The following is a 24,425-nucleotide window of genomic DNA, read 5'->3' as shown; positions in this document are numbered from 1 at the left end:
CTTTTGGGAGCATTCGCCACAGCAAGAGTCCCGAGGGGTGACCCATTTTCAGATGGCTCTTGGGCACATTTGTGTCCCTGCCTCTGTGTCACCCAGAGAGTATATGCTGGTGAGGGGGGCAGGAGAGCAGGTAGACCCTACAGGGTCTCGTCTTTGTGAGGATTTTCGGAAGCCATGCAAAGGTCTGAGCAGTGAGAGGCCCAGCTCAGCTTCTAGCAGGTTCCTTCTGGCTGTGGTGTCGAAAATAGACTCCTAGGCCCATGAGGGTGGAAATAGGAAGAGGAGGCATGTGCTAGTGGTGACCTGGTGGGGGGGCGGCCCGAACCCAGATGCACCCTGAAGGCAGAGTCTGTAGGTTTTCTGATGGATTGGGTGTGGGGGAGGAAGAACAGAAAGGCCCCCAGGGTGACTCCGAGGTTAGGGACCTGGAGAGGTCCTGGAAGCTTTCAGGATCGAGGTCACTGTCCCTTCTGCCCCATGCAGTCTCCTTTCTGCAGCTCTCAGGTTCCCTCTGTACATCCAACCAACAAGTGGTGCTGCAGCCTGACCAGCCCCTCAGCTCCAGGCCCTGACAGGTCCTGCTCAAGGTGGGCTGCCCCTGATCTCATCTCCTCTGTTGGGGACAGGCGGGGTCACGGGGTGACCCGACCCTTCCCTTGGAGGAGGGGGCGGGGTGACCCCAAGGGCATCTGCTAGGAGAGCAGGCACGCTGCTCCCTGTGGGGCTGAGTGTCTGGAGCAGCACTCCTCACCATCCGTGGTAAAGGACCATTTTTGTTTTTATTTCCAGTTGGAAAGCTTGAAATCCCAGCCTGATTCTTACAAGATTCAACAGTTAAAATTATTGTTGGGTGGCCCTGAGTGCTTCTGAAAGCCCACCCTCGTCCACGTTGCTAAAAACCACTTCTTCGTTCTGCTTGTCAGGAGAAAAATTCGAAGTCGTTCAGAAGGAGGTGGCAGACATGCTGAAGGGCCGCATTCTGGTCGGACATGCGCTGCATAACGACCTGAAGGTACTGCCGCCTGCTGCGTGCACGCCTCATGCCGTGGAGGGGCTTGTAGGCCATAGTCACAGTACCAGGTGCAACTTAGCGAGTTCTTCCCCCGTCCTGGGAGTAGTGCTAGGCATTTTTCAGTTCTTTAAAAGGCGTCTGAGGCCTTCATGCTCCTGTTGTAGGCGCTGGAAGCAAGGTGCTGTGGGTTATGCGACATGCCCACTGCTCAAGCACATTACATGGAGGGGAGCCAGGCTGCTGCCTCTGCAGCTTCCACCCAACTGGCCAGGCCTGGGACTCCACAGAGGTCAGAGCGCCGTCTGTGGGGAAGCGTCCCCTAGGGCCACTCCCCCCACAGCCACTGGGCCGTCTGGGGCTCCTCTTATCTCCCCAGAAGGGGCCACTTCTGGTGCCCCAGAGGCTGTGACATCCAGCCTCTGCTCCTTGAGGGTCTCTGCTATGGGAGGAACTGAGCCACCTTAGATGAAAGCAGCAGGGCAGGCAGAGTGGGAGGCTGCCCTTTCTGGGCATGGCGTTTCCATGGAACCCTGGGGTTCTCAGACATTTCAGGCACGCTGGAATGTCAGCCTGTGTTGCCTTTTGAAATTTTGAAGTATTGAAACTGCTGGCAGGTCCTCTGCCCACTGCAATGCGGTGCTACAGACCCTTAGTGGCCACCTCCCTACTGGTCCTGCAGCCCCTTTGTGCCTGCCCCATCTCTGGTGACGTGGGCGCACTTGTGTCCAGCCCTCTCCTGAGGTCGTAGGATGAGCTGCTACAATCTGTTATCCCCCCGACATCCTGCCTGTGTGACACCCGCTGACAATGCAAGAACACTGTGCTCGCTGGTCAAGTGGTGGCTGCTGGTCTCCTGTTTCCCTGGCTTTGAGACTGAGGCTTTATTAATGGGGTTCTTAGGGTTGGGCATGGTCTTCAGACAGCGTGATAGCTTTCTATCACAAGTCCGAGTTCATATCAGTCCCCTTTTACCTGAGTGTGTTTTGCATCAGGGTCCCTTGAGAGGCACCTTGACAGGAGGGAGCCCCGCCACCACGCTCAAACAACAGTGACCATCCTTCTTCTCTTCTTCCAGGTACTGTTTCTTGATCACCCAAAAAAGAAGATTCGGGACACACAGAAATACAAACCTTTCAAGAGTCAAGTGAAGGTACTTACAATGAGTGGGGCTCTATACGTCACAGTTGTTCTCCTGGTTTGTGTAATGGTTCTGGTTTTGGTTTGGGGTTGTCTTAAGTTTTGAAACTCAAAGGTTAAAAGGAAAAAAAGTATAGAGTTCTGCTGAGGGCTGCCCCCAGAGGTCCATGTGAGCAGGAGCAGATTCTTCCAGCCCCAATCTCTGCAAGAAGACCCCCACCATTTCAGGGGAGCTGCCGCCCTCAGATCTGCTGTAGCAGGAGGCCTGAGGCTAGAAGAGAGATGCAGACTCCGCCTGGGTCCTCCTCTCCGGGCTGACTGCAGGTGTCACCAGCCCTGGAGGCCACGGCACCTCTGGTGAAGGCACATCGAGGGGCACTGGGTTGGGGCTCAGTAGGTGACTCCCCTAACTCCCTGCCCAGTGCAGTGCCCAGCAGCCCTAGGGCAGAGCCTGCAAAGGCCTGCACCCCAGTGTGGCTGTGTGCTTTCCCCTCTCCCCTGGCAGAGTGGGCGGCCATCTCTGAAGCTGCTTGCAGAGAGAATCCTGGGGATCCAGGTGCAGCAGGCAGAGCACTGTTCGGTAAGTGTGACCTGGGGGGACTGTCCTCAGGATCAGGGGCCATCCCTGACCATACAGCCAAGGTGCCCTGTCAGGGGCCTGGATAACTTAGTTGTAGGAGGCCTCTGGTCCCTAAAAGTGAGATGGCACAGCAGGCTCACAGAGCGTTCTTAAATTCTGAATGTTTGTTTACGTTTAGTTAATTAACATTTGAACACAAAAAAGTACCATCATTGCAGCTTTTTGGAGAAAAAGTCCCCAACCTAGGTTGAAGGTCTTTTAGGGTGACATGGCCCCAGCTAGTCCCTGGGCCTGGTGACAGGCTGCAGTGTGGGGGCTAAGGAGTGCTGGTGCCAGGCTGCTGGCCCCTGGAATCCAGCCCCCACATCATGGCATTACACTCAGAGATGTCCTCCCGCCTACGTGTCCGTGTGTCTGTCCTTGCCCTTCCTTGGGTTCCTTTTTTCCCCCATAAGTGAGGCACCAGGGTCACCAAAGCCTGGCCAAGATCGAGTCCCTAAACTGCTGCCTGGCTTGGCTTTTTCGTGTGTGTGTCTGGTCCTCGGGCCTGGCAGTTGTGGGGTTGGGTGGTCTGTAGCCATGCGTGTCACCTGCTCAGACAGTCACAGTAATGTTCTGTGTCCCCTAGATTCAGGATGCCCAGGCAGCAATGAGACTGTACATCCTGGTGAAGAAGGAGTGGGAGAGCACGGCCCAGGACAGGCACCCCACAGCCCCCACTCCAGACAGCAGCAGTGTCTCCGTCCACAGGCGCTTGTGACCAAGCATGGGACAGCTTGGGTCTCCCCAGAGCAGCAGCTGTGTCGAAACACGTTCACTGTCCTGGTGGCAGGGCGTGTAGTCCGGGACTTAGGGTGGGCAGCATGGGCAGGAGCGTCTGTCCTGGGCACAGCCAGAGGTGGCTGATGGGGACTGATGGAGGGAGGTACCTGCTGCCACTGCAGTGTGGCAGCAGCCTTGCCAGGGACTTGCCTGGTCCCAGGGGTGGGAAGTACCCACTCCTGGGTTTGCAGCGCCTTCCTTGGAGGAGGCCCCTCTTCCCTCTGAGTCCGATCACGTAAAGAACTCTGCTGGACTCCTGGACCTGGCCCTGTCTCGGAGTCGGCTATGGCTGCCTTTGGACTTGAGCGCCATCCCCTTCTCACCCCCGTGCACCCCCCCCCCCACCCGCCCGTGTGTAGACCTACCAAGTTTAAACAGAAGGGCAGGGCCCACAGTGTGGCGGCGAGGCTCAGGCTGTCTATGCTCAGTGACAGCAGTCACTCCCAGAGGTGGCGCCTCTCCCCCTCTAAGATGGACGTGTCGATCCGACCCCCAGCCGTTGGGCTGGAGCATCCCATGGGTTTGACCCCAGGTGTGCTGGTCTTTCTGAGAACAATCGGGGGGCTACGAGTCGCACTTGGTGCATGAAACCCTGGGCCACCTGACCGCTGCACAACGAAGGCCCAACCCCACTGAGGACATTTAACATAAATGCAGGTTTTTACTGGAGGTGAAGTTTGTGGAGGTTACTGTTTCCCTCATTTAGGATGGCCCCAAAGGCCCACTGTGTCCAGCTGCCTCCCTGAGCGGGCCAGGGCCAAGGCCTGTGTGGCGCCTGCCAATCCGAGCCCGCAGAGCCCCACCAGGCTCCAGCCTTGGGCCTCATCCCCAAGAAAAGTGAAGTGACGTTCCCCCCCCAACCCTAAGGAAAACCATTCACTGGGCAGCTCCAGGGATGTACAAGGAAAGAAAGGACAGGAGAGAAGGGGCAGGGGGTGGGAGGCTTCGGGGGGCCTGCCGCCTCACGGCAGGCCTGACTCTCCTCCCGCGGAGCCTGGTGGCGTGTTGGCCTCTAGGCTGAGGAGCACCGTCTCTGCGTATGAAACCAGCTCCTGGGAAGAGACAACCAGCAGGCACTGTTGCTGTGGACACTCTGGGGGCCTAGGAGTAGGTATTTTTGTGATGATCTGCCTTTCAGTGGAGAGGTCTGAAAGTCTCCACCCTTTAGGTTTGGGGCATTTGGGCAGAGTCAGAGACATGGACTCACTACTAGGGAAGGAGTCATCAAAAACCACATATACAGATTTGAGTCTGTGCTACACAAAATCTCTCATTCTGAGCCACTGGATTCAGTGCCCCTGGGATCTGGCTGAGGGGCAGGTGGGAGCCCTGGCTTGTGGGTCCCTGCTGATACTCACCAGGCTGGAGGTGAAGCGCTCCTTGATCTCCTGGACCAGGGGTTGGATCCCATTGGACACCAGCTCAGGCAGGATCTCCTCTGTGGGCAGAGCAGAGGGTCCTTAGGTCAGGGCACAGCCAACCTGATACCCCCAACCCCGGCCGGGGCACTTTGAGGAGGCCAGTGTGACAAGGCTGGGCCTATCCGGCTCAGGCTCGGTGTGCCCCACGCTCTGTCTCGGGGGCTCAGGAGCGGGTGGGCACGGTGCCTGGTGCCTAGTGAGTTCTCTTGACAGGATGTTGCAGTTCGGTTAGAGCTGGGAGGGGTGGTGGGGAGAGGGGGTTCTCACTGTAGGAAGCCAGGTGGGCCAGCAGCATGCACACATTCTCTACCACCTCGGGGTCATCCTTGTGGAGCTCATAGGTCTCCTTGATGAGGTTGAGGCCGCTACTGCCCTCTGCTGCTACCACGTGCAAGGCTGCCAGCTCTGGAGGGAAGTGGGGTGACGGTGGTAGCGAGTTTTCAGGGTCATTGAGAAAACCCAACACGCTTAGGATAGCAGGGACCTCAGCCACTGGCAGGGGAGGCCACAGTTTCCTATCCCCTAGGGACATCTGAGGCCAGCATGTCCCCACCTCCCTCTCCCAGCAAAAGGCTCCTGCCAGAGGGGTGGTCCCAGCCCGTGGGCACAAGAAGTGCTGGGACGCATTGCAGAGAGTGCCTAGAGGGTGGGTGCCAGGGGAGCCCCAAAGCTGCACGTACACCCTGTTAGGGTTAGACCAATTCCTGAGGGCTGGAGGCCTGGGGATCTGATGCTCAAGTGGGACAACTTGAGTGTCCCAGCCAATAGGGGGCAAAGCCCATTCTTTCCCAGACTGGTCCCAGGCTTGACCACCCCTCCTCCATTGCTAAGCCAGGTTCCTCAGGACCTCAGTAGCTGATACACACCTGCATTGGTAGGACCTCAGGCTGGGGAATGGGTCTGGAGCCCTGGGTGTCTAACCAGGAAGGAAGACCCTGCCCGAGTTCCTTGGAACCTCCCTCCCAGGAGTGAGGGTGGCTGTGCTCCCTTCCTAGGGCCCAGACAGCTTCAGGTTGAGAAGTGGACAGAGGCCTGGCTGGCCCTTGGCCCCCAGCCTGGCCTGGCCCACCCTGCACACCTGTCCTGGACCTTGGGGGGACTGAAGCACCCCTCACACACCAGCTGGCAACCCTGCCCAGTGCCCAGGCCCCAAATGTCTCTGAGGGGTTGTGGTGCCATGAAGCAGTCACAGTGCCAGGCGCTGTGCACCAAGTAACCAGCTGTTAAGGAGGTGGGACCTGTCTCTTGGGGTGTTTGATAAGCTAAACTTACAGGATTACCTGCGCAGACCAAATATGTATTCATGAACAGGGAAAGACTATCAGTAGAGCATTAAGAAAAAAGTATATGACGAGTCTCCATGGCAACTTCTGGATGAAGGGACTTTTTCTTGATTTTTCACATGTGTGTTTGCTTTGGGGTTGGTTGGACATGCTTTATCAAGCTCTGCCCCTAGCTCCTAGTGGTACCCCGTCCACAACCAGGCTCACCTGACATCTTTGCAAGTCTGGCCAGTCCCCGGTAGGCGTTGTTTACCAGTGGGACTCTGTCCTGGCACAGCTGGATGCTTTGCAGGAACAGTGCCACCACGTCTTCAAACTGGTGCTCCTCTATGCAACCTGCAGGGGGCCTCGTTCAGGCGTCACGGCCTTGTGGGTGGGCCCCGCTTCTCAGCCCAGCTGCTCACCTAGCAGGGACAGCAGCCAGAAGACTGCACAGCCTGCTTCCGCCATCTCCACGTCCTTGGGGTAGGTGGCCAGCATCTCAGCAACGAGGGCTGGAGCTTTCTCCAAAGGGGTCTTGTCCACAATGATAGCTGGAACCAGGACGGGAGAGAGGAGGGGACACCTAGCTGCCAAGTGCCTGCTGTATACATGGCCCCACACCCCTCCTTCCCCCACCAAGAACAAGAGTCAAAGTTGGTGGGGGAGGGGAAAGACTACTGGCCGGAAGGGTCTTGGGAACTGTGCCTGCTGGGTGTGGGCAGCACTCTCTGGTTTCCTAGGCTCTTGGTGGCTGGAGCTCCCTTTCCCAGGGGAAACGCTCAGCTGGCTGCTGGGGAGACGGGGCCTGGAGGGGAGGATGCAGCACAGCCTGGGAGGGATGCTAATGCCCAGCTGCCTTCAGAGACCAGGGGCTGCCCAGGCCACCCCAGGATGGATGGCAGTAGAGGGACCCCCCAGGGCAGGAGGCCCTGCTCCACTGGCTGCAGCCCACCCTCCTCCCCTCCTTGCTGTTTGTCTGCTTCCAGGCTCGCAGAAGAGCCTTTTGTGGGCCCTGGTCCTGAAGCATGGAAGGGGCGGCCGTGGAGGCCCTGAAGTCTCAGAGGTGATGAGGGAATGGCGAGGACAGCAGCCCCAGGCAGGAGAGCAGGAGGAGGGCCCCTCACCATCCACCAGCAGGGCCCAGAGCAGGCTCAGGCCATTGATGCACACGTCCCTGTTCGTGGGGAAGGTGCTCAGGTGCTCCAGGATATGCTCAAACAGCCCAGCCTTCTGCAGCTTCTCTGAGGCTGATTCTGTGGGCGAGCCCTGTAATTAGGCTCATGGAGAACCCCCTCCTCCAGGAAGCCTTCCCTGTGCATCACCTCCCTCTGTTGTCCTTGCTCACAGCAGGCCCGTGCAGCCTTCGTGTCTGGGTGTCCACTCTGGGCTCATACCCAGTGTGGGGCCCCAAAGCCAGACAATGTGGTCCGTCCCTGGGGTCACCAGTCCCAGTACTGCCCATTCCTCCATGGGGCTGGGGCCACACACAGCAGGCCTGGGCCTCCTGCCTGATGGCTCTCATTTACACCTGCTGTTCTAACATGCCAGTTCATTGTGCCCCTGCTTAGCCCCCAGAGTCGGCTCCTGTCAGGTGTGGGGAGGAGCAGAGTGCTGGTGTCTCCCTGGCCACGGGCCTCCAGGTGAGTATCCCTGGGCCCGAGGAGCTGGGTGGGAGCAATGTAAGCTGTGTACGACCCACTGCCTGCCAGGCCAGTGGCCTCAGGAGCCCCAGTGCTCTGAGAAATGGAGATGAACAAGGCGGGAGATGGCAGTGTGAAGCCCACACTGGTCCCTGGCACCCGGTTGATGTCTGCACATTTGTGGAGAACAATTGACCGTCACACGGAAGCTTTCCATCAAGAGAAAAAAAAGCAAGCATGTGGAACAGACCCACCAAAGGCAGTGCACCTGTGCCATCTGGGGAGCAGACACAGTCCCCCCACTGTGCCCTAGCCCTGGCTGAGTGGGGATGGCCAGGCGCACCCACCCTGGCTGGAGATGATGGTGAGCAGGCTGTAGACCATGACAAGGAGCGGCTCTGAATTGGGGTGGCTCTGCATGATGCTCAGAAGGACGGAGATGACGGAGCTGTTGCTCAGCACCTCGGCTGCCGGGTCCTGCGCCAGTGCTGCTCGGGCCAAGGGAAGGTTACCTCGCAAACTTGGGGATCATGGGGCAGGTAACCTGTAGGTGTGCTCCCTCCCTGGTGGGGGGGCAGGGCCCCCACTTGGCACGGAGGAAGCCAAGGTCAGCCTTGTTCTGGAGCAGGTCCCGGGAAGGGCTTGCTATGTGACAGGGTGAAGGACAGAAGGGGCAGGCATCTACCCAGCCCACACAGTTGGTGAGTAAGTGGCACTGTGCAGCTGGGTTGGGAACAGTATGCAGGGTCAACACGCGGCTCGGCACCCACCTTGACCCAGGCTGCGCAGCAGCAGGGAGCAGGCATACAGCTGTATGTCGAGGATCCTCTCGTGCTGCTTCATGATGGTGACCAGCACCTCCACCACCTCCATGGGCCACGGCAGGCCTGCCAGGGCGGGATACCAAGGTGAGCCTTGGCCTAGGGAGTGGGGTGGGCAGGAAGGGTGTACGGACCAGGCCAGGGAACCTGACAGTGCCGGGCGTCTCCAGGGCATTGCACATGGGCCCCCAGACGGATGAGTAGGTGAGGAAAGAACATGCTCGATGAGCATTCACTATGTGTCTGCCACGGGCATCTTCCAGCAGCTCTCTCAGGTGGAGCTTCCCATCACCCCCTTACAGGTGAACAAGCAGGGTCAGGAACATGAAAGTACTTGCTCTGAACCCAGCCGGTCTGCCTCAAGCCCGTGGCCCTAACTGCCCTGAGTGTGGGCATCTGTGTGTCTCGCGGACCTTCCTCTGCCACTGCCCAGGGGAGGGGGTGGGAGGCAGTGGCAGTTGGCTGAGGGTCCTGTCTCCTTCCCCACTGCTGCTTCATTTGCCTCCCTTGGTCTCTGCACCCTGGAAGAGTGGGGAGCGCAAGCCGTCCATCACAGGCTTGCAGTGAGAACAGCCAGAACAAGGACACTGGCACCTGCAGGCCCAGCTCAGCTAACCTGCCCCCAAACGAGGCTGGCTGGGGCGGGCATGGTGGCTCTGGGGCACAGTCTCCCAGCCTAGCTCCAGGAGGGGTCAAGGATGAAAAAGGGGGAAAGGCGAGTGGCCAGTGTGCGCCTCTGCCATCTCCGATGCCCCAGCCACAGGAGTAGACCCTCCGTGGAAGGACAGATGGACAGATGGGTAGATAGTTAGATGGGGAGAACGGATGGATGGATGGATGGACGGATGGATGAGTAAATAGAATATTCAGGCTGGTGAGGCAAGTTGAATGGAGAGATTTTATGAAACCCTATTTTGGCAAAATTTAAAAGAAAGGAGTTTTCCTTGTTGGACAGTATGGGGAAGACAGCGTGTCCTGCACTCTTGATATGATAGGTGGGTAAGTTGGTCAGCAATCTGTGGTATCTGTGAAACTATGAAATGCTCACACCCTGAGCATCTAGGCACACATCCTATGCTCCGGGGTGGTCAGTACAGTACCATTTATAATCCCGGGCAACTGGCAACGACTCAGCCATCGATAGAAATGGTGGGAGATGTGGGATCCTTACTCAGAATCCGTGAAAACCATGTGAAGTCTGGGGGCCCGTGTGCGATGCCCTGGAGACTCCCAAACAAACGGTACCGAGCCACCCCATCCTCCCTTTGCTGGGTAAAAGGGGTGACGTGAATTCCAGGTTGTCCATTCAAGCAGGTGGGGACATAAGGCTCAAAGGTGTAGGACAGGTTGGTGTGAAGGGCCATCCCGCAGGGTGTGCCCTGGAGCAGCTGGGGAAAGTGGGTGCACGGGGTCTCTACCTAGCTGATTCTCAGGCATTCTTAGGAGCCTCTTCATGGCTCTGAGCTGGACTTCGGGTCTGCTGGAGAAGCTCTGCATCACCTCTGCAGGAGACAGGACAGCATGGGAGGAGCCCGGCTGGCTCAGGGACCCTCCTGAGGGCTGGGCACCTGGCGCCTATCTGCAGGCACCACACTGCTCACACATCTATGTGACAGGGCGTGAGTGGGGCTCTTACCACCCCCACTTTGCAGGCCTAGCAGCTGGTCCAGAGTCCAACCCAAGCCCATCTTGGGGCCTCACTCAAGGCTCAAGATGGCCAGAGCTCTCCCCTAAGCCCAGGTTCTTTCTGCTGCTCCTCTTGAGCCTCCCTGCAGGGCCTTTGGCCTTTGACTTATAACAAATGACTCCAGCCCCCAAAACAAGCTGCAGTGTCCAGCTGTGCACATTGGAGATCCCTTCCTCGTCCCACTTAGAACCCCTGCTCCACTCATGTCTGGGCATCGTGCACCTCGGAGCATCCCACAAATGGGCCCTGTGGTGCTCCTTCCTCCACATGAGCAAATGACTCATTCAAGGCCACTCATTCATGGGTGATGAGCTTCCACTGGCCTAGCTGCCTGCCTGCCTCCAAAGCCCTGGCCATGAGACCCAGCGAAACAGAAGCTAGGGCCTTGTGAGCATCCCCTCCCCAGACGTGGGGGCGGAGGTGGCAGATGCGGGGAGGGTCCCCTGTCATAGGTGGCCAGGCAGGGAGCCACAGACGGAGAGGAGGGGTGAGCAAGGAGCTGGTCTCGGGCCTGAAGGTGGCCTCTAGACCCACCCCGAGACCCAAGACCTGGGGAGTGGCGGTTGTGTGGTCATGGTGCTGGGAGCTGTGAGGAACCCCCCGGCGGGGGCACTCAGTGGAGACATGGGGCTGTGTGGTGAGCGAGTAGGGTGCCAGGTCACTGGCAGCACCCTCAGTGGAGTTCGGAAGCCTTCTGACCCCCTGGCCACATGTCAGGAGCAGTCCAGGGGCCTGGGTTTGGGGGGGCAAGCACCGCCCCCCGGAGCTGAGACCCTCCCCCGTTGGATCCCCGCCATTACCTAAAATGCTGGCGATGTTGCTGTCCAGCAGCAGGTCAGTGATGAAGGCGGGCACCACCTGCCGGTGCAGGGTCACAGCTATGCTGGAAGACTGGAAGTTGCTGATCACGAAGGTGATGTGGATCACCTCCCTGGAGGGGAGGGGACATGCCGCTGGGCTCTGCTGGGCCCCTGCCCCCTCGCAGGCAGGCTGGCCAATGCAGGTCCGTCACCCTCCTGTTTGGGCCTCCACTAGGCAGCCTTTCTCCCACCATTGCCAGCACGCCCAGCTGGCACCCCAGCAGCCCTACCTCCGGAGGGGCCCCGGGCTTGCTCCCCAGGGCGGGGGTGGGGTGATGTTGGGCAGGGCTGAGGCGCCTGCACTTCTGCCCGTGTGTGCCCCTTCCTCCCTAAAATATATTGAAAAATCAGATTGTACAACTCTATTAGCATAAAGGTGAATCCAACCCAGGCTGGATTCACGGTCGTATGTTCCTTCTTTGCTTCTCATTTTAGGATAACATACAATTAGAACGTCTTCCTGGCCCTCAGGGCCGTGTCTCCATACCCGACGGAGAGCCATCGGTTCTGTTGGCTTCAGGGCTCAAAGGTGTGCGTGCCAGGTCACCCGCAGCTGCAGTTCGGGATGCCCATGCTTGGAAAAGCCGGCAGTCCACGGATGAACCGGTGTGTTTGTGGCGTTAAAATGCCAGGTGGCAGGTACTCCGCCGGAGAGATGGCCAGAGAGAACCGCTGGCCCCTGAGCTCACCTGATTGTTATTCGCTCTGAGGGGTTGATCTGCAGCATCAAAGGCAAAAGTGACCCGAAGGTTTTCGCATCCGGGATCTTCTTCTCCTCCATGGTCTTCAGGACGCCCTGCAGGCTGTCCTGGTGGCTCCTGATGGACTTCCGTAGAAGCAGGCCCTCTGCTCTCTGCACAGACACAACACTGCCCCGTTGGCCCAACCCAATGGTGCCCCAGGGTGAGCCAGCAAGACGGCCAGAGGCAGGAGGCTGGGAGGCTGCACAGCCACCTGGGGTCCCTGGGTGACTATAAACAGCCCCTGTGTGGTCAGGCCCACCGAGGTGCAATTTCCCGTGGCCTACCTCCTGCCGGGGCCGCTGTGCACCTCAACTCACTTTCTCACCCATAAGGAGGTAGGGAGAGCACAGGGATGGACCCCTCCTCCCCCACCCGTGAGGGCTAGCCCTGGGGCCTAAATGTCTCAACCATGGACGTCATCACCATGCCAAGGGTGAGTGTGGGTGCCCCAGCAGTGGGGACGGGGCACAGGGGGTTGTCCACACAGCAGCCAGGATGGGGGGGGGGTCTGCACAGCAGCTGAGATGGGGCCAGGGGGTCCACACAGCAGCCGGGATAGGGCAGGAGGTCTGCACAGCAGCTGTATGTGGTGGGGGGGTCTGCACAGCAGCTGGATGGTGCAGGGGTGGGGTGGGGTGGTCCTCACAGCCCCTTGGAGGCATAGAGCAAGGCAGGAGGATGCAGGTGGAGAGAGTGAGCCCCTTTGAGGCAAAGTAGGCAGGGCTGGCTTTTGGGGATGTGGGGTGTGGAGTCCGGGTGCATGGGGGACAGAAGGCAGCTCACATCTATGAAGGAGCAGCTGGCCATGTCAAGAATGATGCAGCCTAGGGACCAGATATCAACTTTCTGGCTGAAGGAGAAGTCAAGGGCTTCGGGGGCCATCCAGGACTTCTGGAAAGGGTCTGTGGGCAGAAGAAGGTGTCGGATGGGTGAGCCCGTGCCCCTGGGGGAGCGAGTGGCTCAGCAAGCGAGGGGAAGTAGGGAGCTGCTATCTATGGAGTCAAAGGAAGAGGGCCAGGTCTTCAGCCAGTGAGGCTGGCCCGGGCGGGCACGCACTCTTCAATGGGCCCAGGAGGGCGCAGACATGGTCCAGAGGGGCATGTGCCAGGGAGGCTGGAACCTCTACGCTCTTCAAACACCTTGCTCCTCCAAAGGCCAGAACCCGGAGGCAAGATGCCAGCTGCCCCATCCTAGTCCCTAAACCTGAACCCCAGACAACGAGCCACAAGGGCGGGGCCATCAGTGTTAGTGCCTGACAGACCTCAGGCAGCCCCCTCTCTCTGGACCTTCCTTCCCCAGCCAAATAGTACGGGGTGGATTCCAGGGACCCCTGCCCCCCGCACACATCTAGGAGGTCTGCCCACATACCCATCCACCCACCCATCTGTCCCTCCGTGCATCCATCCATCTACCCACCCATCCGTCCACCTGTCTGTCCGTCCATGCATCCATGCATCCACCCATCCACCTGTCTGTCCATCTGTGCATTCATCCATCCACCCACCCATCTGTCCACCTGTCTGTCCATCTGTGCATCCATCCATCCACCTGTCTGTCTGTCCATGCATCCATCCGTCCATTTATTCTGTGCACGTGGGACTCTGAAATTCTCAAGACAGTTACTCTCTGCTTTCTGACAGCTGGTATGGCTTCAAGCCCAGCTCCCTTTGCCCCACGTCTACCATCTCCTTGGTGACCTTTAGGACTCAGTAAGGTAATCTGGCTCTTACCAATGCCTGGCACCCACTAGCCCCCATCTCCTTCTGAGGCCGTTCTTCTCCTTCCATATGAAGATTAACATTTTCTGGGTGTCTCTTGAGCCCCACTTGCACCCACCCCCCTGCTCAGTTATAACTTGGGAAAGGGGGTCCCTTTGGAGCCCACATAAGCCCATGGGGGTCTGTGGGGGCCTCCTGAGCAAGTGGAGGTTGAGGTTGCCTTGTTCCAGCTTGGGTCACTGCCTCTGGGCTCTAGGAGTGACTGACCCCACCCGGGTGACCACTCCCCACCCCCTGTTCCCTAGTCACTGCTGTCCAGCAGCCTGGGAGGACCCCTGGCCACCTTCCTCCGCACGGATGTTCCATTTGGCTTTGTCTGTCATCATTGTGTTGGAGCTCAGGTCCTGTAATTTGCAGTGGTTGCTGCTGACAAGGACTATGTTGGAGGGCTTAAGATTCCTGAAACCAAAAGGCAGGACTTTGGTCTGGGGGCCAGCACCCCTCAATCCTCACACTCTGTGCCCCACCCCATCCAGCCCTGCTCCTCTCTCAACAACGCCCCCTTTGCAGCCCACTTTTTAAATAGCGTTTCCTACAGAAATAAAATATACTCGGTTATTTTAAGTGGCAAGACAATAAGCCAACTACAAATAGGAAGACACCCAATCCTGCAGCTTCTCCATTAACATCTCCTTCATTCCCTTCCACCTCTTGGGGGTGCATTTGTGTTGGGACCAGGTTCCCAACCATTTTGTATTGTTCACTGACATTAACACTAAGTTGGAAGCGTTGTCTTCGCCCGGATGGTCCACGTGGTTCTCTGTCCTCCTGCAGGTCTGATACTCACCCAAACCAAAGCCACTCCCAGCGCCTTTGGACTATGGATGCCAGAGCGCGACTGAAGCCGGGCTGCAGGTGGGTCTAAAGCTCAGACCGGAGGCCACAGCACGCAGCCTAATCTCTTCCTCCGAGCGCTGTTATCTGGCTGCTTTCCCTGCACTTTAGAACCCACCTGCCCGGGTCAGTGTACACTGGACAGAGCTGGTGAATCACTGCAGGTGACGTGGAGGGGGTGGCATGCTCTTCAAGCCTGGGAGGTGCTCTGCGAAGGTGCTGCACTGACCCCAGCCACACCTCTCTCCCCCGGCCCTGCCCGGGGGGTACCGACGACCAAGGGGACTCAGTGCCCTCTGTCCCAAAGCAGCCTGCTCACCCCACCCCCCGGTCACCTGTGGACGATGTCTAACTGGTGCAGGTATTCCAGAGCGTCCAACACCTGGCCCAACATGTTCTGCATCCACTGCAGAAAAAGTGAGAGATGCCAGGATGCGAGGGGTCTCCCAGCAGCAGGACAGTGACCCCTCAAAGCAGCCTGCAAGGTCACAGCACATTCTCTCCTCACTTCTTAAAACAGGTCCACAGCTACAGAAAAGCTCAGAGCCAGTGCAAGACATTTGTACTTCAGGTTCCCTTCAGGCTAAATAAAGTGTACGCAGCTCTCCAGGCAGTACAGTCATCTTAGCCAGGGCAATGCCCCAGTTTCCAGACCCCACACTCCTGGTCTCCATGCCAGAGACACCCCAGCCTGTGCCCCACCCCTTGGGGCCAATGGGCCTTGTGGGTGTCAGAGATAATCGAAGCCTTTATTGCTGACTCTGGGCTTGCCTCTCTATGTCATCAGAATGAGAAGAGCTCTGACAAAGAACGTTCTGGAAACACTTTGTGTCAGACATGAGATCCGTCTAGTTTCCAGCACAGTGATTTTCAAACCACGTTCCTAGGAACCCTAGATTCCACCCAGGCACGTCAGAGAGGGGCTGAGTGAACAGGACCCCAGGCTTCTTCCCACTCCACCTTCCACTAGTCCTCCCACGCCCCTGATTACAGTAGCTTTGCCTTCCTTACTGGGTTTCTGAGAACATTTTGTGCTTGTAAGGGTTCTACCACTAACAAAGTTTGAAACCCCACTAAGGGGAGAGCCTACCCTGAGGTCCACGCTGGGAGGGGAGCTGCATGCCCCTCAGAAGCCCTCAGGGGGGCAAGGTGGTGCACAGAGACCCACCCCCACCCCAGCAGAGGGGTGCTAAGAGCAAAAGCAGGTAGATCATAGGCCTAGCGTGAAAGCAGAAATGACCAAGGTCAAAAGACAACAGGAAAATATCTTCATGACCTTGGGATAGAACAGGCTCTCACATGAGGTCAAAGGCGCTGTCAAATAAAGAAGCATTGCTAAACGGACTTTGTTATAATTAAGAAGTTCTTTTCATCAAGATATGGTTTAAAAAATGAACTGTCAAAAAAAAAATGAACTGTCAAACCACAGTCTGGGAGAAGGCAGTCTGGATGCCCGCATCCATAATATGTGAACAAAACCTATAGACCAGTGAGAAAAGACAACCCCAATGTTTAAATGCACACAAGACTCGAACAGACACAAAATCCAAATGGCTAAAAAGCACCATTAAATGGTGAATTTAATTCAAATGAAAGGGGCGCCTGCGTGGCTTACTTGGTTAACCATCCGCCTTCAGCTCAGGTCATGATCCTGGGGTCCTGGGACCCAGCCCTGAATCAGGCTCCCTGCTTCTCTGTCTCCCTCTGCTACTCCCCCTGCTCGTGCTTTCTCACTTGCACTCTTTCTCACGCGCACTCTGTCTTTCTCAAATAAATAAAAATTGTAAAAAGTAACTCAAATTAAAATGCAATTTTTAATTAAAATGAGAAAGACTGAAGTGTTGGCCAGGAAATAGGAACTGGAATGCTTACAAATTGTGCTGGGAGTAACCCCAAGTGAACTAAATGATCCTGGAAATTGGAATATCTACTAAAGCTACACATACACCAGCTCTATGACCCAGCAACTGCACACCTAGGGATGCATCCAGAAAGGATGCGCACACCCAGCAGTGTTCATGGCAACCCTGTTCATGAGTCCCCGGAAACAGGCTGCACGCTCACAGCACTAGGCTGTGCACAGACTAGGGGCACGTAGCCCTAGCAGGGATGATTTCCTGATACACTCGTGCACGAAATCCGACACAAATGATGACATGTGTGTGAGTCCAGTGCTGGGAACTTCAGGGCAGGTAGAAGGACCTTTGGAGGCAGAAACCCAACCGCAGACATGGACAGGGACCTCTGGAGTGTTCTGCATCTCGATCTGCAGGAGGTTATATGAGTGTATGCCCAGGTACAGTGCACCAAGCAGTGCACTTAAGTCTTGTGCACTTTATACTATGCACACACCTCCACAGGTAAATATAAGAAAAAATAAAGCCAGACTCCAGTAGCGTCTACCTTGCCCTCTGCCCCCCTGGCACCCGAGTGAGCCTGGGACATACAAGACCCAGGTGGTCCCCAGGCCTGGTGTCCTAGAGAGCCTGTCTTACCTCAGAGTCAATGATTGTCCTTGTCTCCCTCTTCTTCTGGATAATCTCCTGGAAGCTTCCATCGTTATAGTCCATCACCAGGCAGAGGAACAGAGAGCAGATCTGGTGGGGACATGAAGCCTTAGCCGGATGCCGCGGTCCTGGCCCCCAGAAGCCCAGGTTACCTGGTCCAGGGCTTCCCTCCACTGGGCCACCCTCTGTGGTGGTTCTGGAAGCACTGCCAGCGGTGAGGTAGGAGCGCCCCTCAAGAGCGGCTCCTGAGGTGCTCAGCCTCTGGCTCATCTGTCCTCTCCTCTGCCTCCACCCCAGCTCCGTCTACACTAAGCCCCTCAGACGTTTCTGAGAGCAGCCTGGACCTCCGGGGCTTCTGGCCACCATGCCTGGGACCCCGTCGCTTCCCAGGGTAACTATTCATTCTTCAGGGCTCAGCGTTGTTCCGTCTCCTCCCCCAGAGGCGCTGGCCCCGGATGGAATTCCAGGAGACCAGGTCAGGGGCCTCAACTCAGGGCTCGCAGCGGACCTTGCTGCTTCTTCCACAGTGAAATGTCTTCTTGGCTTTTCTGTGCCTCCTTGAGAGTGTTATGGGTGCTCAAAAAATACCCGGGGTGCACACAGAGATGGCCCCTCCCTACGGCTTTCCTTAGGGTCCAGCTGAAGAGGGAGAACGTGTACGAGGGGACCCTCCACTCCTGCTCAAACCCTTGGCTGTGCACCCCAGATAAGGATGCTAATGTAGAGCTCCCATGATGGGCCAACACTGGCCAAGAAGCCCTGCCGCCTCTCTTCACCTCTAGGCTGCCTGCACTGTCCCAGCTAGACCTCCCCCTGCATCTCAGGCCCGTTTGGAATAATTTGCTACATTCTGGATCCCTGTAAAGACAAGTCATACAGCCTATGGGGTGAAGCATAGGGCATGGGGGCTTTACAACATCCTGGTTTGAATCCCACCACTTAGCTGTATTTGTTTGTTTTGTTATTTTTCCCCACTCAGCTGTCACTGGCTGTGTGGTCTTAGAGAGCTCCTTAACCTCTCTGAGCCCCAGGGAAATGAGGATAGTACTTCCAACCCTGCAGATCTCCCGGGGGTCTGAGGATAACCATGCAGCTTAATAAGCTACGGGAGCTGCAGAAGTCGGGGGTCCAGGGACCCAGGACAATTTGATGGCACGTAAGGGGGAAAAGCGGGGACTGGCTTCCTAAGGGCTGCTCCTTCTACAAAAGTCAAAAGCTCCACCTTCAGAGGGCGGACTAGACTCCCTGAGCCTCGGGCTGCAGAATGAGCTCAGAGGCTGAACGCACAGGGCACCGACATCAGGCTGCCAGGCCTCTCCTCCTGGCTGCGCCAAGGGCTGGGTGGGTAACCAGGACGGACATCTTTCTCTTAGCTTCTATTTCTTCTTTAAAGTCGTACACCAACCCCCCTAGGCTGAGACTACTGGAGGCTCATGTGAGATGACCCCCAGAGAGCCCCCGGGGGCCCCAGGAAGTGCTGAGTCAGGGGCAGCCACATTTAGAGTCACGGTCACAACTGCTCAGGGGGTTAACAGCGCTGGGGTGCCCTGTGCTCAGCTCGCTTGGTCCTGGGGGCACTGAATGCCAGCCGAGCCCAAAGGCATGGGCTCTGACCCACCTCACTGTTCCACATGATGAACAGCTCCTGGTATATGGAGATGTGGGCGTGCCGGAGCTTCAGCAGCGGCATCAGCTGTGGGGAGAGAGCAGAGGAAGTAGAAGATGTTCCAGAAACACCGCTTCTCAGCTAGTGCTTCTAGGTCAGGCCTCCCAGCCCAAACACAAGCTCCTGTTCGAACAGGGCTGTGGGGTAAGCATGAGGAGGGCGTGCAGCCTTGTGCTTCAGAGCCAGACAGTCCGGCGGGGGGCCCATCTCTCCAGCCTGTGCCAGCTGTGTTGTGTGACTGAGCAGAGGCTTCTCAACCTCTCTGAGCCTCTAGCCTCATCTGAAAATGGCAGTGACTGTGGTATCTGCCTCACAGGGGAGTCGAGAAGGCTAACGGGAGCTGGTGCAGGCAAAGTGCCCGACACAGAGGAAAGAAATCATGGTCAGGAGCATCTGGAGAAGGTGCCCTTGTGCCCAGCTGGCTTCCTGGGTGCGCACACTTGAGGCCCCAGGCCCGGCTCCTGGTTGGAGGTGCTTGGAGGATGCACACAGTCGGGCTGCAGCAACGGCTGCAGAGGCCACCGGGAGCCAGGGGCACGGTCACTGCTGGGGGCAGGCTGGCTGCGAGAGCCCGTCGCCTCGTGGGCTGGGAAAGGGAACAGGGAGGCACACAGCCGTGATAAGTGGGGAGAGTCTCCCACTGTCTCTCCACTTTGTCAGGATGCAGCCTGGGTCCCTCCCTGTATAGCAGTCGCACTGTGGACCGGACAGCCATTTGCGGGCAAAGCTCAGGAGCCGGGGATTCTGGGAAGAAGGCAAACAAGTAACCATTAAATAGGAGGGTCATGTTTGCTTCCTGGGAGATTTGAAGGAAGCAAAGAAAAACTACTCCAAGCCTTTGTCCAGCAAATCCAAGTGCACGCAGCTGGCATTGCTGTTACTCTAAAGCAGGATGTTCTTGTTGGTTCTGACTGGCAGATTGAAGGAATATAAAAGAAGGTACATTTTCTTTGGTAGACAATTCTGTACTTCCCAAATTTTCTGCTGTGACTAATATTTTTATAATTGAAGGAACAATATTTTAAAAGATGGCTTGTGGTAGATTAGCCTGGGGATCCAGCCAGCATTGGAACTTTATCATCTCTGAGAACCTGTATTCTAAGCTGTCTGCACCTTGATTTATAAATGAATGTTTTGGGCACAGACTCCTTTTGTGACCTGGGGGATTCTGGCTTCATAGAATAGGGCAAGAACTGGTTCTGACCCTCCATGCCTCCACCAAGGCTTCTATCCAGTCATCCCACAGGAGAGGATGGGACCATCTCTGTGTGTTCTGCTTCATGTCCTTTAGAGAGAAACTACCTAGTGAATTACCTCCTCCAGGGCCTTGTTGGCATGATGCTCATCAATACATTCCACCTGTAGGGGTGCAAGAGCACTAACTCAGTGAACATGTAGTCTGCCCATCACCACCACCACCATCATCACCATCATCACCATCCCCACAATCACCATTATCAACATCACCATCAATATCACCACTATCTCCATCAGCATCATCACCTTCACCACCATCACCACCAATCATCATCACCTTCATCATCATCACCTTCACCACCATCACTACCAATCACCACCACCTTCATCACCACCACCAATCATCATCACCTTCACCACCATCACTACCAATCACCACCACCTTCATCATCACCACTAATCATCATCACCTTCACCACCATCATTACCAATCATCATCACCTTCACCACCATCACCATCACCACCACCATCATTCACAGGGATGCCAGGCTTCTACCACATGGCACCAGATGAGGCCATGCTTTGGGCAATGAGAACATCTTTGATCCTGTTGCAAGGATAAGTTTGGGATAGCAAACTGTAAACTCTGAGCAATCATTAGAGGATCCATTCTCAGACCATCTTGAAAGCAGGAAAGAAAAAAATGTGTTGCCCCTAGAGCCAAACAGCTCTGCTCTGGTTGGCAAAGCATCAACCTCACCACTTCATTCCTTACCCCAATTGGGAACACTGTCCCTGTCCCTGAATGTGGGGCAGTGAGGGAATGTGAGAGAGAAAGGGTGGTGGGTGGGAAGGGGAGCATCAAGCATCCAGTCTCTGACATATTTGGTGGCATAGACTGCAGGTGCATCTTAGCACCACATCTACTACCAGACCCTCCCCCAGAGCTTTTGCTCATAAGACTTCCAAACAATGAACTCTTGTAGTTGAGGGTGATCGTAGATGAAAATGCAGAGATGGTGGCTCATTCCCAGATCCTCACAGACCCCAGACACAGCAGCACTGTGGGTCTGTCTTCCCTTCCTCCTGTTCCAGGACTCATGCTTATAGGTGAATCTAGCCAAAACATACCGAAAGCCCTCAGAATGTCACATCTTTTGACCTACAGGCCCGACCCCTAGGAATTTATCCCAAAGGATATAATGGATCCTCAAAAATTTTGCTTATCAGAGTTGTTTATAAAGAGTGAAAAATCAAGAACAGGCTAAGTGCTTATCATACACAAGGGGATGGTTGGGTCAGTGGCAGCATATGGAGCGGATGGGGTCACACAGCCACCAGAGCCAATAAAGGAGGAAGCTGTGTCAGTGGCATGAAATGGTGTTTGCCATATGCTAAGTGGGAAAAGGTACATTATCAACCTCTGTGGTGTTCTTGTCAAAACAAAGTTTATAAATGCTTAGGGAAAAGACTAGAAGGAGACATAAATCCCTATCTGCAGCCAATCCCCATCTTTATTTAATTAATTTATTTTTTAATAAGGAAAGACTGACTGGCTTTTTAAAAAGCTCCTTGATTGCCCAGAAGGCAGTGGGCTCCTGCCCCACTGGCCCATGACACAATGGGGCCGGCCCCACAGCCAGCCCGCCATGGGCCCATGGAGTGGGAGGAAGGTAAGGACTCTGGGCCTGGCCTCCTGGGGTAGAGGCTGCTGAGTGGCTCCACAGGCAAGAGGCCTGGCTGCACAGAAGCGACCCCAGCAGCTGATGCCAACAAGGCTCTTCCATGTGCACAGCCACCCCCAATCCCATGGTCTACCAGCCAGCGCCGGGCACCACAAGGGGATACCAAGGACTCTTTTATGGCAGTTCTCTTCTCCCACTCACTCTGTTCATCTGGACCACCCTGACTCGGATGCACAAAGGGCTGTCCCCCTGCAGGTCCGTACCCCACCCTGCCATGCCAGTCCTGCCCTTAGCGTCCAGTGACCTTGGGCAAGTCCCTGCCCACCCCTCCTCCACCCTGGTCGTGGCTCCCCTTTGGTAAAATGGTGGCCCCCCTGAGGTAGCCTGAGTTCAAATCCTCTTGGGAGTTGTGTGACATTGGCTAGCCTGCAGCCTCCCCAAGTCTCCCTATCCCAGCTTTGCAGGGCTGGTGGGAGATTAATATGAGCCTGGCATGAAGCACCTACTGAATAAACCATACGGATAGTTGCTGTTGTCATTGAAGGACAAATGAGCATTCCTTCTCCAACCAGGTGAGAGAGTCAGATGTGCCAGGAAGCCTGAGGAGCCTCATGCCACCCCCATGTCTACCCTTGACTGGATTTGCCTCTGTGACTGCTGGTGGAGAGGAACCAGTTGTCATGTCAGGAAACCTTTCCCTAACATGGGGATGATGCGTGTATGTTTGGGGGGACCACCCACACAGGAGCCACCTCTTACCTGCTTTATCACGTGCTTTACTTTGTTTTTTTTTTCCTCTACCACCAGGTTCACCCCCAAGGCCCCAGGACTCAGCCGGCCCAAAATCTACCAGCAAGAGAAAGAGCAGCTTTCAGGAAACGCACAGGCTATTGACTTTTCAAAGTATGCTTAGCCCCGACACCTTTTCAGGCCCCAATTTCTCCTGCAGGCCGGGAGAACAAGCATCTCCACCACATTTTTCAGAGCAGGAAATGCCCAGAAGGTTGAGGAACCCAAGCCCATCTCTCGGGTGCCAATTCTGGACCTCTTTCCACCCCACACCCTTCTCCAATCTGCAGCAGGGACCAGTGGGCACCCAAGAGCCAGCACCTCCCTGGGGCAGAGCTTTATTCACTCTATTCCCCTATTCCCCCAGCTTCCAGCACCCACCTCCAAACTGAGCATCCAAACAAACAACTAAATGGTCTATAATTGGTGCATAGTCACAGCCATGAGTGGCCTGGCACTGGGCCAAGCACTTTACAGCCACCGCCTATGAGCAGCACTATTGCTATCGCCATTGTTCACACCGAGGAAACTGAGGCACACAGGGACCGAGTTGCTAGTGCTAATAAGTTAGATGGAAACTGAGGCACACAGGGACTGAGGTGCTAGTGCTAATAAGTTAGATGGCCTGGATTGGACTGGAACTCTGGGGTCTGACTCCAGAGCCTGTGCTTTGGACCAAACCCCCAGAGAGACAGCTGCCATGTCAGAACTCTGTGCAGAGAGCCCATGGGCCATGGGGTGGGGTGGCTGCTGGGATTACTTCTGTGGGAGGATGGAGGAAGCCTGGCAAGATACAGGGGAGTGGACGCAGGAGATGGAACCCGGAGTCTAGGGGCTCTCAGAGCCAGGCAAGTCTTGGATTCTGCAGTCCGAATCCCGCTTAGGGAATTTTGGGGACCACGTCCTGAGCAGCGTAAGCCAGTCTATGAATGCACATACCTTGGCCCTCTTAAGCGGCGGGCTAAACAGTAAAACACACTTGTATCTCAGATAGGGTCTGTCGTTATTTTTTCCTGAAAAGGTCACTTTGCCTTTACAATTCACTGGGCCCCAGAAACTTGTCTCCTTTACCACCAGCTGACTCCTGGGAGTCCTCCCACACAAATGGAGTGCTCACAAAGTGAGAAAAAAACCAATCTACAGATTGTTTTCAAATTAATGACATTTTTACAAAGACTGAATCTTACAACACTTAATAAAGTTGCCATTATGTATAGAAGCAGTTAAACATCCATTCATTTTTATTTTGCAGCTTTCCTTTTGTTTTATGAATTTTTCAAGTCTCATACATTTTCGCAGGCCCTGGAAAAGGCTAAAGTCCTCCTACCCAGGACTACTGATGGGCTGTATTAGGAGTATGGGGGCTCCTGATACTGAATTTTGGACGCTTTACGGAGTCCTGGGGACCCATGAGTGGGAGAGGTGGAGCTCTTTTCCATCAGCTATTCAGACAGACGGGGATGGCCAGTCCTTCATTTCATCCATCATTCTAGAGAGGGGGAAAACAGGCTCAGAGACCAAAGGGCAGCCGGGAGGTCACCTCCGAAGGTAGCCGAGGTCACCGTACGCGCTGATGGCTGACCCTGGCCCTCTCCAGGGGCTGTGACCGGTAAACCAGTAGGCGGGTGGGGAGGTGGGAGGGGGTGTGTGTCCGGGTCCCCGGGAGGCTGTGGGGCTGTGACCCGGCTGTGACCGGTAAACCAGTCGGGGGCGGGGAGGTGGCGGGGTCCGGGTCCCTGGCTCGCACCGAACTGGCGCGTACTCGTCGCCCCTGCCCCCCCGCCAGGGAACAACTTGGCACCTGGTACTTCTCCATCGCGGCTGCAGCGGGGGGGGCGGGACTCCCAGCCTCGTCTCCCTCCGCGGGGGCCGCGGCTGCGCCCCCCCTGGCCGGCGCGCGGACCCTCCCCTGAGCGCGCTCAGCAGAGACCGCGTCCGGCCGAGCGGCCCAGCCCCCACCCCGGGGGCGGGGCCTGCGGG

At 56.3% G+C, this 24,425-nt stretch overlaps 2 protein-coding genes across 2 annotated transcripts in view; one reads left to right on the top strand and one right to left on the bottom strand.

Annotated features, from left to right (window-relative positions):
• Nucleotides 1-4,226, top strand: part of REXO4 (REX4 homolog, 3'-5' exonuclease) — an 8,662-nt gene extending 4,436 nt beyond the window's left edge. The window contains exons 5-8 of the mRNA XM_038548834.1: nucleotides 924-1,012; nucleotides 2,088-2,162; nucleotides 2,655-2,729; nucleotides 3,358-4,226. Of these exons, the coding sequence (XP_038404762.1) occupies nucleotides 924-1,012; nucleotides 2,088-2,162; nucleotides 2,655-2,729; nucleotides 3,358-3,489 (371 nt within the window). The 3' untranslated portion in view covers nucleotides 3,490-4,226. The remainder of the gene's footprint in view (nucleotides 1-923; nucleotides 1,013-2,087; nucleotides 2,163-2,654; nucleotides 2,730-3,357) is intronic.
• STKLD1 (serine/threonine kinase like domain containing 1) lies at nucleotides 4,193-24,393 on the bottom strand. Its single transcript, XM_038548833.1, has 20 exons — nucleotides 24,247-24,393; nucleotides 22,416-22,502; nucleotides 20,088-20,132; nucleotides 18,726-18,800; nucleotides 17,096-17,197; nucleotides 14,936-15,006; nucleotides 14,050-14,165; nucleotides 12,772-12,890; nucleotides 11,935-12,098; nucleotides 11,476-11,574; nucleotides 11,186-11,316; nucleotides 10,117-10,200; nucleotides 8,648-8,797; nucleotides 8,225-8,365; nucleotides 7,362-7,490; nucleotides 6,660-6,788; nucleotides 6,463-6,591; nucleotides 5,240-5,377; nucleotides 4,910-4,989; nucleotides 4,193-4,603 (listed from the first exon to the last, which is right to left on the bottom strand). The coding sequence occupies exons 1-20, from the start codon at nucleotides 24,259-24,261 to the stop codon at nucleotides 4,514-4,516; spliced, it is 2,094 nt and encodes a 697-aa protein (XP_038404761.1). The 5' UTR covers nucleotides 24,262-24,393; the 3' UTR covers nucleotides 4,193-4,513.
• Between the last annotated feature and the right edge of the window lie 32 nt (nucleotides 24,394-24,425).

The sequence above is a fragment of the Canis lupus genome, chromosome 9 (assembly GCF_011100685.1).
Source record: "Canis lupus familiaris isolate Mischka breed German Shepherd chromosome 9, alternate assembly UU_Cfam_GSD_1.0, whole genome shotgun sequence".
Lineage (NCBI taxonomy): Eukaryota > Metazoa > Chordata > Mammalia > Carnivora > Canidae > Canis > Canis lupus.
The sequence above is the reverse complement of the archived record's forward strand: the minus strand, read 5'-3'. Positions and strand labels throughout refer to the sequence as shown.